The sequence below is a fragment of the Camelus ferus genome, chromosome 6, assembly GCF_009834535.1.
Source record: "Camelus ferus isolate YT-003-E chromosome 6, BCGSAC_Cfer_1.0, whole genome shotgun sequence".
Taxonomy (NCBI): domain Eukaryota; kingdom Metazoa; phylum Chordata; class Mammalia; order Artiodactyla; family Camelidae; genus Camelus; species Camelus ferus.
The window spans coordinates 69,641,960-69,656,917 of record NC_045701.1 but is presented as its reverse complement, the minus strand read 5'-3'; the positions used below and the strand labels follow the sequence as shown (position 1 = coordinate 69,656,917).

At 35.8% G+C, this 14,958-nt stretch overlaps 1 protein-coding gene across 2 annotated transcripts in view; it reads right to left on the bottom strand.

Annotated features, from left to right (window-relative positions):
* The window catches only part of BBOF1 (basal body orientation factor 1), a 33,559-nt gene that overhangs the window by 5,103 nt on the left and 13,498 nt on the right, over positions 1 to 14,958 (bottom strand). Inside the window, exons 5-11 of one of the 2 annotated variants that reach the window (XM_032482340.1) lie at positions 9,851 to 9,931; positions 8,518 to 8,588; positions 7,616 to 7,760; positions 6,040 to 6,533; positions 3,911 to 4,012; positions 578 to 652; positions 295 to 409 (exon numbers count right to left, since the gene is read on the bottom strand). In XM_032482340.1, coding sequence (XP_032338231.1) covers positions 295 to 409; positions 578 to 652; positions 3,911 to 4,012; positions 6,040 to 6,533; positions 7,616 to 7,760; positions 8,518 to 8,588; positions 9,851 to 9,931 — 1,083 coding nt within the window. The remainder of the gene's footprint in view (positions 1 to 294; positions 410 to 577; positions 653 to 3,910; positions 4,013 to 6,039; positions 6,534 to 7,615; positions 7,761 to 8,517; positions 8,589 to 9,850; positions 9,932 to 14,958) is intronic. The other variant, XM_032482341.1, reaches the window with a different exon arrangement.

Here is a 14,958-nt window from a genome sequence, read left to right as displayed (position 1 = left end):
TTCTTACATAAAGGATAGTATATATTTTGGCTAGGCTATATATTTCAAAAGGCAATTTATAGGTTTTCCACACTAAAAGAGGCACACTTGTGCATTTGCATTAAGTATAATATGCCTTCCTTAGTGTGGATATTGTTATTAAAATGTCCATGATCTCATACTAATGTTATTACAATTTCACTGGATCCCTCAGAGCTCCTGGCTAATAGAGAAAAGAACTGGGACTTAGCAAGAAACCGCATGGGGAAGGGGAACAGTTATGTGTATTGTTTGGTTAGATTACAGACGCCTTACTATGTCAGACTCTTGTGATCCTTCCTGAATACTGGGTAACACCAGTTCACCAGAGGAGTCGAAGACTGGCACTTGCTGGGTGATGAAGGTTTGATCTTGAGGCTTACTTTCATCCCTGCAATAATGACAAAGTAACAGACTTATCAACAACTATACACACATGGAACTTGGTTCAGAACAACAGACTTGTTATATTACTCTCACTCAGTTCTGGTGTGCATATGATGCCAACAACAACCACTGTGATCAGGCTCACGTTCATTGCTTTGTCAAGAGAGCTTACCCAGACTCCTGTGTTTTTCCATCATCAGGAACAACGTAGTCTGGAACTGGAGGTCTAGAACTCTGGCTGTATTTCCTGTGGTGGGTGTAAGTTAACAATGAGGCAGTGTCTCCTTATGCCCTGTACTTCAGCTGCATTTTAAAACTGCTAAATGGAAATGCCTCAGTTGGATGGGCATCTTATTTTCAAAAATGAACTTTTACACACACATAGAGGTAGTATAATATTAGGCAAGTTAATTTAAACTTATATTCTCTTAAAGTTGAGATATGTTGAACTTAAGAAATGGAAATATTTATGAAGATAATCATGATGATACTCACACAATAGCTGTTAATGGTGAGAGGCAAGGTTGAATCAGTACTGACCAAAAGCAAAGCCAAAAAATCCCTTTCCCACAAAAAAAAATCTCAAAACACAGGAAACTTGCCCAATGGAGATAGACCCAGTATGAAAATTTTCCCTTATACTTTGGAAAGTCTAGTTTAAGAACAGGAACTAAACATCATTAACACAATTCTCGAATTTGAAAGTGAGCTTAACAGAGTTACAAAATGTATAGTTAGTTGATTTGCCAGCAGATAAAGACACACCCCACTTCTAAAACTTGTCCTCAATTAGGTGCACAAGAAAGCAGCATAACCCATTCAAAATCTGGCTATATTAAATAGTCCAAACATAATGACTAATTTGACAATGACAAGGACATGAAACAAAAAAATGTACTTTATAGATAATGCTGGTGCCTGAGTATAGCCAGAGTGATTGCCAATGCATTGAAGGGGACAGGTTATTGGTTACACTCCTTTGACTTAGTTCAATCACAAAGAAAAATATTGTACTGTTGTAGTCACAGTCATATACAACCAACTGAAATCTTATCAACCTCTTAATTATTCCATTTGCCTTGGAAGACCTTTTATCATCTAATTCTTCCCCATCTGGTTTGAGTTTTCTCATTTAATCTCATCTCCATCCCAACATTTCACCATCCTATTCCTATCTTAGTTTTCCTTCATTCAACAGACTTAGCCATCATCCCATTACAGCCAGGTCCAAGTTCATTGCTCTTGTATGAAAGATTTCACCCAAATTCCTTTGTTTCTCCAGAGTTGAAAACAACAGTGTGGAACTTGAGGCCTGGTACCCTAGCTGTATTTCCTGGGGTACAGAAAAGTCAACTCACAATGAGACACACATTCAGTACCTACAGTCTGGATTCCACCCCATCTCTTTAATAAAACTCTTTGAAAGGCTACCAGAGACACAAAGACCATTTCAAAATGCTCCATCTTCCAGTTACTCTGTAATTCTTTAAACTCTCCTTTTTTGGTTGTACTCTTCTTTTTGTTCTCCTGTTCATAAGTTGTGGTTATTCCTAAAGGTTCTAGCCTCAGCCTCTATTCTTGTACCTTCATCTGCTCTCCTAGACTCCACTACCAATTTTCACTAAACATTCTCAAACTCCCTCCGTAACCTCTCATGTAAAATCACTGTTTACAAATGCCTTAAGTATTTTTCACTTCAGTACATTGCTATCATTCCTGGGTCAACACTGAAAATACAACTTCGTGTTTCTTCTGTCTAGAATGTTTTTTCCTTCCCTCTTTTGTTCCAGTCTACCTTATAGAAATCAGCTCAAGCTTTTACTTACTCAGAAACTTTCCTGATCTTCCCCGTTAGGTCAGACTCCCCTAATCTAGGCTCTCTTATCTCTATATACCACTACTTAGAACCTATGTCACAGTTGTATGATGATTTGAATATTTTTCTTCCCACGTAGACCATAAACTCCCTGAAATCAAGCATGTCTTTATTTGCTCAACACTATATCCTCAATAAATAGTTGGCACTCAGTATATATATATATATATGTGTGTGTTAAATGAATTAATAGATGGATTAAATGAAATTTAAACACTTCCCTCATCCTGGCTTTCCAGATTTTTCATTTGCCTTTCATACCACCATTCCTTCATTTCTTAAGCTAAAAAACTTGAACATTTACTCTTCCTTTTCTTTATTCCTTTTGTCCTTTATCACCAAGTCCTGTTTCTCATTCCATAGTGTCCTTCAGTTTCTCACCTTTACTCTAACTGCCCCGACTCTTGCCTAAACCCCTCACCACTGCATGCCCAGAGTAGTGCAGCAGCTTCTGCTGGTCCCAAATCTATTTCTGTCCTCCAGTCCATCATACGTTTCACTGTGTGAGGTTCACTCTGTGAACCCTTCCAATGAGAGTATGAGAGTAAAGCTTACTGCTCTTGGTATTCCTTCAAGGCAGAGAAGAAAAGTGTGTTACTTTACTCTAGAATCTATAATAGCGTAAGTTTAGGATTTTCTGCATAGTTTTTTAAACTCATCATAATTTAATCTATAGATTAAACCTTATTTCTAACTACTAATTACTCTCTAGCATCACCAAATTTCCTCAAACCAGGCAGTTTTTCCTAATGTTCCCTAAATACCCCACACCCATTTCTACCTCTGGGCTTTTTCTCTGTCTGCTAAGCCCCTTGCATAATGTGCCCTTCCTGCTTTCTCTACTATACCACCATCCTACAGGGTACCCCACAGAGCCACCCTTTTTCAGTCTTCCCTGACTACTTTAGCCCACTGACATTGTCTGAACTCCAATTATACTTTATTTTGCCACCTAATTTTTTCCTTGTTATGCTTGGTTTTGTTTGGGCAACCAAATTGTAAGCTCTTTGAGACCAAGGGCAATGTCTCTTAATTCTTTTAAATCCCCACGGTACCATGGTGCCATGTGTTTAACAAGCAATCCATAGGTGGTTGATTTATTTTAGCCACTTTATAGTTCATTACCAAGGTTATAGTCACTGATAAAACATAGTGAAAAGAGAGAGTGAAACTCATCATTAAAAAGAATTATTGGGAATACCCATGGATTTCAGTTTTCCTTTCTAGGTCTTTTTCTTCATATTAGAGATTCCCTTGATTAATAATCAGCTTTAAAATCATTTATTTATCTTTGCAGGCCAGTACAAAACCTTAACAATTGTTATGCTTCTCTTTAGTTACCACTCCTTCAGCTGAGCAATGCTATACCTTCTTAGCAAGCATTACCTTAAACATCTAAGATTAATGGATCTTCCCCCCTTTAATTTTAATTCCTCTTGCATTTTTGTGCTCACTTACACATTTCCCATTCTTTCTCTCTGGGAGTTGCAGTAGCTAAGCAGTATGACCATTTTATATTTTCTGGTCCTTTCCCATTCCCTTAATTCTAAGTGAGAATATGTTCATTGTTCCTATGTGGTTGTAGGTTTGATAACTACTTGGTATTTCACTACTGAAATAGGGAGTTACCTAGGAACAAAGCCATTCATTTTTGCAAACAGCAACCTCAAGACTTTCTCCTTCTGCTCCCAGGTCAAATCTCCAATATCCACATTTCCTTGAATATCTGTCCTAAAGAATTTCAAAGAAAAAATATGGTCAAAGTAAGCATCTCTTCTTTTTTAAAAATATAAAATATTCAAACATGAGAAAAGAGAAATTCCAAACCATAACTGAATATTAAGAGGTTTCCAAATGTAATGACTCCAAAGCAAACTATCTTCATTACAAAATCACAAAGTTAAAAAGGATATCAATATGTTGGCCAATCTGAAGTGTTGTGTAGTCATCAAAATGAAAGTAAGAAAAACTATAACAACATGAAAAAAATCTGCGCTCAAACATTAAGCAAATAAGCAAAGTAGAAAGTTGTAATGCAACGTTATCTACCCAAATACACACAAAGACAAAAGGAACAAGAAAAAAACATTTGTTTGGTGAAATTATTGATAAATTCCTTTTAGCACTTCTTTAGCATTAGATATTTTGCTATGAAAACAGAGTGATAAGAGGTAAATTTATAAAGTAGCATGTAACTTATCTAGTCTATTTCTTATCTCCAAATAAGGCTGCATCTAAGCCTCCCAGGCAGGTACAGACTGAATCCCTTAGAAAAGTTATGGTATAGATAAGTCTACTTGCTAATTTACAAAAGCTGACTGACATGCAGATAGAGTACTAACATTGTACAATGTAAGAAATACTTTTGCATTTGGGTCATTTGGGTTTTCCTTAAGTTTAGGTTTTGCCTTATGATCACCATGCGCTTTGGTTGTCCTTCCCCAATCTGCCTCCTAAGCAGATAATGTAATATTTTAACTACCATTTCTGCCTTCCTGGTAGAGCCAATAGGACACTGGGGTTAAGGTGATAAGTTGCTCAGAAGGCAGAATAGGAATAACAATGTGGAGAATCATTTTATGAACCTTCCTCTGAAAATTTATATACCACTTAATATACAGTACATTTAAAAACATAAAAGAAACTGCCTTATGTATGGTAGGGACTCAACTTGCTTGACTTATTAAATAAAAAAGAAAATTACAGTGACTCTCTTGGTAATAGAAGTGTTATTACAGACTTCTGAATATGGCAAGAAAGTAAAAAAATTATAATATGGACATTTTTTGAAGAAGAGTCTTATCTTTCAAAAGCCACTGACCATGTCCAACCTTCGCAACAGCTATATAACTTTAAAGAACCCACAAATTAGTCCATTACAAAATAATTTAAAGCAGAAAGCACATTTGGAAGCCCTCTTAATAAAATGTTAAGTACATAGTAGTAGGGAGTCCTTTTAAGTTTCTTAAGGCCTTTGAAGAATCTAATTGTGTTGGGATATAAAAAATTTTTTAAGAATAACGTTTAAAATGCACTATAATTTAATCCATGGTTTACAGGGGGAAAGGTATTTTAACAGATAAAAATGCTAACAAGAAAAATCATTGTATATAGTCTACAACTGCCTCAATAATTCTACTTTATCATAGTGGCAGTAGATCTATACAGTGTATTTCAGAACCCTGTTGGGGACTTTTGGTTAATACAGTGATGAAGGGGCACTACTGGCTGTCCTCCAATCCATAGGACAGTTCTGTACAATAGAGTTGTTACAAAGAAAGTTGTCCTCTTTCATTTTTTGATTTTTTAAATTATAGGTTTAATTAGATATTATTACCTATGAATTTTATCTCAGAATAGTAAAAGGAACACTACAAAATATTTGTGGAAGTGTGTTTATCAAAAATGTTTAACTTGAATCTAATCAAACTTTTATAATGAATATATAGGAAACAAAGGAACATGTTAAAAGATATTACAATGACATTCAAAATGGAACAAGTAATCTAGTCCTTTTAACAAGTCTGTCACACAAAAAGTGGGGGGGGGGCATCTTAAGAATACCTACTAAGCCCCACACACTATGCTAAGCATAGGGGTTACAAAGATAAGTAAGGTAATTCCTCTTCTCAAGTAACTTACTGAGTAATCTATTCAGTACTTAGACATTATCAAACTGAACTTTTCAGGGTTTTTATTTCTCTAAAGAGCACAAAAACAGCAGTACAGAAGATAAAATTTTAAAGCAGTATTAGTACCATTTATTGGCCTCCATAAGATCCTGGTTCACACTATTGGTGCTGTGCTCTCTGCCATCAAATGTTCGGATTTTGGGGTATTCTGTTCTCCCTGCACATGCCTCTCTCATTTTAAAGTTGAAAGCAGCTTGTGCTACCTGTTTATAATGCTTCCTGCTAAATAGGATCTGTTGCTTTACTTGGTGTAGAGCATCTAAAAAGAATCTTTCCACTTCTGTTCTCTCGTCTAGTATGTTCTTGGCCAGCTTCTTCACTCGATTCATTTCCCTGTTCTTCATCTGAAGAAGTTGCTGCAGCTTGAAAATTTCAACCTGACCCGCTTGGTTCTGTATCATTGACTGCTGCTGCAGTTTTAAAACTTCAGTCTCAAACTCTTTGGTCATACAACTCAGGGCATTCTCCAAGTTCACCACCTTCTTCTGAAGAGTTTGGATTTGTGATCTCTGCTGGGTAAGTTGCATTATCTTTTCCTTAACCAACAGATCATTGATCTCCTAAAACAGAAAGATGAGAGAAGTGAGAGATTTTTTTTTTTTTTGATCAATTTCAGAACTTAAAAGTTCCTAATTTCCATTATTTCATGAGATTTGAGTTTGATGCCAGCTTGAAATGGTGATTTTTCGTATTCTGTGCATAAAGAGTAAGAAACATCAAGAGTCACTGTCTGGACTTACAAAGGCCATGGATTTTGCTAATTAAGAAAGCATCCTTCCTCTAAAATCCTGAAATTATTCAATATTTTATATTATCAATAGGATATTTTAAAATCAGTAAGACTATACAGTAAAACATTAACAACTACAGACTGGAAGCTGTAGCAGTCTGCTAGCTGCCTATTGCAATGTCCATTTTCCATTTCCTCCTTACTAATAAAACCCCAACTTTATTCAGAAAGGCAGTAAGCAACTGAAAAATCCCAGTTTCCCTTGTAGTTCAGCAAAGCCATGTGACTAAGTTCTGATCAAAGGGATGCAAATAGAAACTGTGCAGGACATCCAGGAAGACCTCTAAAGGAAGGGGCATATTGTTTTCCTTCTTGTCCTTCTTCCTTCCTATTGTTTGAGTAATGGCTAGAGCTCCAGCAGCTGCTGGGGGCCATGAGGCATTATATCCAAGGATATAAGCCATATGTTGCAGAACAAAGTAAAGGAACCTGCGTCTCTGTTGACTTTGTGGCACCACCATTCCAGCTCTGAATTGCTTACCTCCAGACTTCCTTTAGGGGAGAGAATAAACCCTTACGTAGTAAAGCCATTGTGGGCAGGGCTTCTACTCACAGCTGAGAACCTATTCCTGAGTGATTCAGGGACCAACTCTAGGGAAAGTAAAATAAATAGCAAGGTAGTAGAGGACAGGAGTTAATTTAAAGTTCTGGTATATTATTTATAAAGCCAAGTTGAAAGTTTCTTACAAACCATTCAGTATTAACTTCTCAGACAAGAAAAAATACATCACCCAGACAGAAGAAAAAAGGTCCTATTGTCCTTATGTAACATTACTATACTCAGTTCTTAGTATTCACCAACCCATTCTTTTTTAAAAAGTTAGGAAAGAAGATCTAAATGAGAATGCGAACCTTTTGCTGTAAAAGGAAAGTCTGAGTCTCTTGCAACTTCTGGGAGTTTTTCTGTAGAGCATCGGCTTCCTTCAGGTGGTATGCAAGAGCTTTCTGGAGATAAACATTCTCTTTAAAAACAGTTCTTCCAGCATTGTTCAATTGCCTGAAATAGGTATAAGATCCCAAAACACAGATCTGAGTTTTAGACATTACCAAACTGGAATAAAGACTGCTTTATCCCTGACATTAATAATAATGACCACCACTTACTCAGCCTATGGTGGGTATTCAGTCATTAGGTATGGATCTTAAGAACTATGTTCTCACCAACGGGAAAGTAAAAAGTACTGTGTTACTTCCAGTCCAAGGCAATTAAGAGCAGGCATGAGTTTCCCATGCTCTCTCTGCCCATGTGACCGGATGTGAAGAACAGGATGGAAGCAGCCCAGGTTCCTGAATTGTAACTGGAGTCGAGCTGCCAGACTCTTACTGGATTGTTACATAAGAAAGAAATAAGCCATTGAGACTTAGTTTATTTAGTAACACAACACAGATTAGTGTTACTTTCATTGATATACCTCATGGCAACACTGCATGGTGGCTATCATTAACACCATTTTTAGATGAAGAAATTTAATTTCAAAAAAGTTAAGAAATCTTCCTATAGTCAATTCATATGCATGTTGAGATCCAAAGTGTAACTTCAAAGCCCAGGTTCTTCCTCCACACCATGCTGCTACCAAAAGGGTGAATGGAAAAGGGGTGGGACATGAACAGAAAGAAATAGTGAAGAAAAGTAAACCAGAAAACTTGAAGAAATCAAACCAGGAGAGAAGGGGGTAGACACCATAAGAACAAAACAGACTAGCAAAGAGGTGAGAAAGGCTATTAGAAAGAAAAAGGAGGCAGCAATCTCTTACACAACAGCTTCATGGTGGGCTCTATCTGCCAGCATTATTATCTTCTTTTCAGCCTCTTGTTCTAGACGGTGCTAAAAAAAAATAGGCTGTTTTAATAGAGAGTTACATTTCTAACCACAAATTTTACATATCAAAAGTTAAGTATGTATCTTATAATGTCAAATAAAACACTCCTGTTCACATGACCCAAGGCGAAGTACTCTATGTACTAGCGGAGGAGCCAGCAAAGAGGATAGTGTGAAAATAGGAACCTACGGGTACCTCCCAGTTTCCCCATTAAAGAAGGAAAATGACATATATATAGAAATAAAATCTACATCAGTATTGGAAATTTCTGCTAAATACAATATGATGAGAATCATTTATTTATTCATTCAATAAATTCCTATTGAGCACTAATAGTGTACCAGATGTTTTAGATACTAGAAATCCTGTAGTGAATAAAACAGATAAGGTTCCTGTTCTCATGGAGCTTATATTCTAGGATGAGATCCAAATAATAATAATAATTAAAATGTATAGAGCATTTACTATGTGCCAGGCATGGTTCTTCACATGTATTATTTACTTCTCACAACAATGTAATTAGATACCTATGAATTAGGTACTTACTGTTATCCCCAAAGACAAGGCCTGAGGAAACTGAGGGAAAGAGGTTAGTGACTTGCCCAAAATCATATAGCTAGTAGATGGCAGAGAAGGGATTCATATGCAGGCAATTTGATGCTATACAGCCTCCTTAACAAGTAAACAAATAAGAGAATGAGTAGACTGTAATAAGTCTATAAATGAAATAAATGGGGAAATGAGATAGTAACTGAGGGAGGTAATTTTAGATTGGGGCTTAGGGACTATCTCTTTGAAGGAATGACATTTGAGCTCTGAAGAGTAAGAATGAGGATACGCCCGAGCTAGAGGAAGAATACTTCAGGAAGAGGGAAGAGCAAGCACAAAAATACCCGGGTGGGAAAGGGTTACATGGGAAAACAAAATACCAGTAACCTGAGGAAAGTTCTTTATATAATCAGGTGGAATATGCTGAGGTATGAGATGAATGAACAGGGCTTACTGGAAAGCTCACTGCCATGGACCAGCAGCACTGGGGCTCAAACCAGAGTAGGAATTTCTGTCTAACCATGAAGTTTGTACCTAACATGGAGAGGCAGATACCACGGTGGCTGGCCAGCCCAACACTCATTCTCATCCTCCTTTTTCCTTCCCAACTTCTACCAGTGACTAGAAAAACAATGGAAAGTTGATGTCTTGGAATACAGATAAATACACTTTGTTCTAGTACACAAAATATTTATCAGTTAGTGCAAATATGCCGTACCTTTTCTTCAAAAAATTTGCCTTCCAATCTTCTAAGAGTCTCCTGATGTTTCTGCTCTGTGTTCCTTAAATCCTCCTTCAGCTAAAATTAAAATAACATAAAAACCAAAAATGGTCAATAGGAAAGGGGCGGAGGTTGGAGCATATTCCTAGAAAATTCTCAATCAAGAAATATTTTCTGTTGTGCATTACCTCTTAATCCTGAACACACAAGAAAATTCCATGTCCCTCCCTCTGAGTACCATATTTCTCACAACTGGCTATAGGTTTGCAAGATCAGAAAACCTTTCTTAAAAGGTTTTCCTGAATAACAGTTCTTAGAACATTCAGATAAGTTATTATCATAATCATATTTTCCAAATATCTTCATTTTAAACATGTGGACTCACGGAAACATAATATTAAGAATTGAAAGGAACTTAGGAGTCAGACTATACAAATCTCCCACCTAATATAGGACTCTCTTCTATGAGAAAAATATCTAGAGACAAAAGTATCACTAATTCAGATCTTAATGATTCACTAAGCTGCCCTTTAAGAGCTTCCATTTTTAGAAAATTCTTCCTAGTATTAATTTAAAAAATATCTCCCCATGATTCCTACAGATGGATTCTTCTAGCCTCTAAAACTATATCAAATAAAAAGGACATAAAAATCTTCTAAGCAAAGAAAGTTAAAGCTATGATCCTGAAGGCTATACTTACTAGCAAGAACCGATCATATTGAAATAGGCATGCTCAATCTAACATTCATGCCACAAATAAGACAGTAGAGAAGGGCTTTCCATCAGACAGACCAGAGTTCAACTATTACCTCTCTCAGCTACCAGCTGTTTGGGCAAATATCTTCTCCAAGTCTCAGTTCTCCAGGGTAAAAAGAGGATAATAATAGTAGCTATCTCACAGGGGTGTGGCAAGGATTAAATAACAAGTGATACATGTAAAGTACTTAGAAGAGTAACCATGTAACATAAAGGTTAGTTATTATTATGTCTAATATTGTCTTCCCTTGTACTTAACACTTTTCCTTACTGTGATCTCTGTTCTAACTGTATTAAATCTCCATTTGATCCATATCATATGAGCTCTTTCAGATGATCTTCTTTATCCATGTATTTCTTACACAGTTTTAAAAAATGGCCTCTTACATTGTCAAAGATGTTTAAAATTAATATCAATACACAAATTTATGGAAAAGTCTACCATCCCAGTGGGGGGGGGGGGTGGACCTTTCATTTTCCATTGGGCTCCCTCAAAAATCTATAAGTTAATAAATAAATCTTTTGAAAGGTAATTATGCAATGCTTATCAAAAACTTCAAAAGTTCATGTTCTAATTTAACCTATAAATTCCACTATAACTTCTAAGAATTTATCCTAAAAACTAATTAAAATACAGAAAAAATACTCTGTTACTTAGATGTTCCTCAGTTTATAGTAGTAAAAAATTAGAAAGTCCAAATGTCCAACAAAAAGGGACCAATTAATAAATCATGACACATCTAACCGATGGAATTCCATTCATCTAGTCAAAAGGTTTTACAGAAAAATACGTAATGGCATTGAAAAGTGTTCACAATATATAAAGTGAAAAAATCAGGTTAACAAACAATTTGTACATAACGACCTCATTTTTGTAAAAATAGCATATAGATACTTTAAAATATGTTTATGCATAGCAGAGGGGAGAAAAGGAAAGACAATACAGCAAAATATTAACCATGGTTACCTCACGGGAGTGTAGTTGTTGGGAGGCTTTTCATTTTCTTCTTTATCAGCTAAATTTGATGAAACGTGTATTATCACTTTGTCAAAACAAGAAAGACTAAAAAAACTTATTTTAAAAATACTAACCGCAACCTACCAATGTATCCTACTTCTGTTAATCAGGTAGATGGAAATCATTTTTTCTTTGAATTTATGCTTTTAATACCTTTGGATAATCTAAATTTAATTAGCCTCTTTTCAATTTGTTGAATAAATTCTATATGCACAGTATAATAAATTTTCTTCCCTTTTTCCAAGTTCATGGGCCCTACACATGCCTTAATTCTTCCATATTTGAGATTCTACAGAACCACCTTATTTTTTCCCATAAAGCCGGTGTCTTTTACCTTTGCATTTTAAGTCTTCCTGGACCATTAGCCCTCTTTGAAAGGTCTGAAATCTATTTCTCCACTAGGTGGCAACATTGTCCTTTAAAAAAAAATCACACTAAGGCCCAATAGAAATAATTAGCTACTAATTCACTTTCAGACTGTATACCTACACCTAGGATGGCTATTTTGAGAGTTCCTGAAAAGTTAAGGAACTTAACTTGATTCAATCTGTAGCATTTTCATATAAAACAAAACTAGATATTCTTTCTAGAAAACTTTCTGGTTTTATTGAGGAATTGCTGACAAAATGTATATTTCAGGTGTACATCATGATGATTTGATATATGTATACATTGTAAAAGGATTCTCCCCATATAGTTAGTAGAAAACTTGATATTCCTTCAATTACATTTTAAATAAAAGATTTGCTCAGCATTTAACAAAGATTTATTGAGCATTATTGTGTATTTGTATTTTGATGAATACAAAGGACAGTACTGTAGATACCTCAAAGAATTTACTGTCTAGCAGGGGAGATAAGACAAATTATAAATATAATATCAAGATAGAATGGGCTAAGTGGTATAAAAGAAATACTAAATTCCATGGAAATACACAAAAAAGAAAATTATTACTTTTTTTGCTAATAATCTTTAAAATTTTTTTCACTTTTTTCCAGCTTAATTGAATATAATTGATATCTGATATTGTGTACAGTGTGTTGATTTGATACACCTAAATATTGCAAAATGATTACTACTGTAGCATTAGCTAACACTTCCATCATGTCACAAAATTACCATTTCTTTTTTGTGGTGAGAACATTTAAGAGCTACTCTCTGAGCAACTTTCAAGTATATAATACAGTATTATCAGTTATAATCACCATACTGTACATTAGATTCCTAAGAACTTGTCAATCTTCTAACTGGAAGTTTGTACCCTTTGACCTACATTTCCCCATTTCCCCCCTCCCCCCAGCTCAGGTAACCACCACTCTGAGTTCAGTTTTTTTTAAGATGCTACATGTAAATTATATCATACAGTATTTGTTTTTCTCTCTCTGACTTATTTCACTTAGTATAATGCCGTTAAGTTTCATCTGAGTTGTCACAAATAGCAGGAAGAAAATTATTACTTTTAAACAGGACTGTGGGGAAGTCCTCATGGATAACATGAATTTGTGCCAAGGCTTTGAAGAAAAAGTAAAATTTAATGGACAGCATTCTATCAGGAGTATATTCCAGATAGAAGAAACAGTGTAAACATGAAAAAGGCAGAAAAGACTTCAGGGAGCATCCAGGTTGGGTGGATTAAAGGGGTTATGTAAGGGAAAGTATAGGAAAAGGAAATACTATATTCCAAAGCAGGCGTAGCGTCTTGATTTTCACCCTAAGGTGTCTGGACAATATTCTGTTTAGAGAAATACTAAAGACATTTCTTGAGGGAGGTGAGCAGAACATCATCAGAACTGATATTTTCAGATTATTCCTGCAATAGTGTGTAATTAGGACTGTAGTGGTGTGGTGGATTTAAAATATGTCCATATCTTCTTTGACAGCCCTCCCTTCAAATGATGGAACCCACCCTTAGAATGTGGGTCAGACTTAGGGATTCACTTCTAACTAATAGAGTATGTCAGAAGTAATGCTATATGATTTCCAAGGCTAGGTCAAGAAAAGGATAGCTTCAGTCAGGCTTTCTCTTGGATTACTACTCACTCTGGGTAAAGTCATCTCCACAACCAAGTTGTTAAGACACTCAAGCAGCTTAAGAAGTCCATGTGGGAAGAAGCTGAGGCCTCCAAGTAATTATCACACCGACTTGATAGCTATGTGAGTTGGCACCTTAGAAGCAGATCCTCAAGCTCTAATCAAGCCTTTGTGTGACTGCAACCCTGGCTGATAGATATCTTGACTGCAACTTCATGAGAGACCCTAGGCCAGAACCGCCAGCTAAACCACTCCTGAATTCCCAAATTCCATGGAAACTGTGCTTTTAACAAATGTTTATTGTTGTTTTAAGCCAGTAGATTGGGGGGTAATTTGTTCTTCAGTAATGGGTAACTAATACAGGTGAAAAAGTAGTTAGAAGGATCAAGACTAAAGCTACTGGACAGGGATTCGGGACACAGGGATTTTGCTACCAGCTCTACAGCTTTCCGTGTAAGTCACTTAACACCTTTGTCTCTGTCTTCCTCATCTGTAGAATGGCTTAAATGGGCCCTAAAGTTTCTTCCAGCTCTAAGATTCTATAAATTCCATGGGAGGTTTTAATTTTATGGTTGTCTTATATCACTCATTTAGCAAGTTTTATTATTAAATACTAGTCTAGGGACTAGTGAGGAGTGACAAGTACATACAAAGTAGGTGATTTGGCTCTTTTCTATTCTTAGTTTACAAAGATTACATAACAACCCAAATAAAAAATAACTAGGGAAGATAGTTACATAACTAGTATTTTGAGGACTTTAAAGGCCTTAAAACTCATAGGAAGAAAGAATCCCCCAGAAAATACTGTTTATATAATGGTGAGCTACAGGAATTAAGAATAATGTTAAAACAGTTGTAAGAACAGTTGTAAAGCAATGAGTAATCATGCTTGTGAACAAAGTCAGCCTCATGGGAAGGTTTTGCTGTAACTGTGCAATTATGATCAGAAGAGTTAAAACACATTCCTTCCAGTTTAAGAAAGTGTCTTCCCAATCCCCACCTTGCCTGAAATGTGCCAAGTCATTCCTTTAATTAGAGTTTTTAAGACTCCTCTATTAAGATTTCAAAAGTTATATAATCATAACAATAATCAAAACGTCAATAACTACTATGGTACTACTCTTACTAGGCATTAGTAGGAGCAAATGTGCTAAGTATTTTACACACATTACATTATTTAATCCATACAACATCCCTAAGAGATAGCAGGTGTTACAGCTACATTTTACAAATGAGAAATCTGAGACTCAGAGAAGGTATCAGACTATCCAAAGCCACACAGGTATCAGCTACAGAGCCA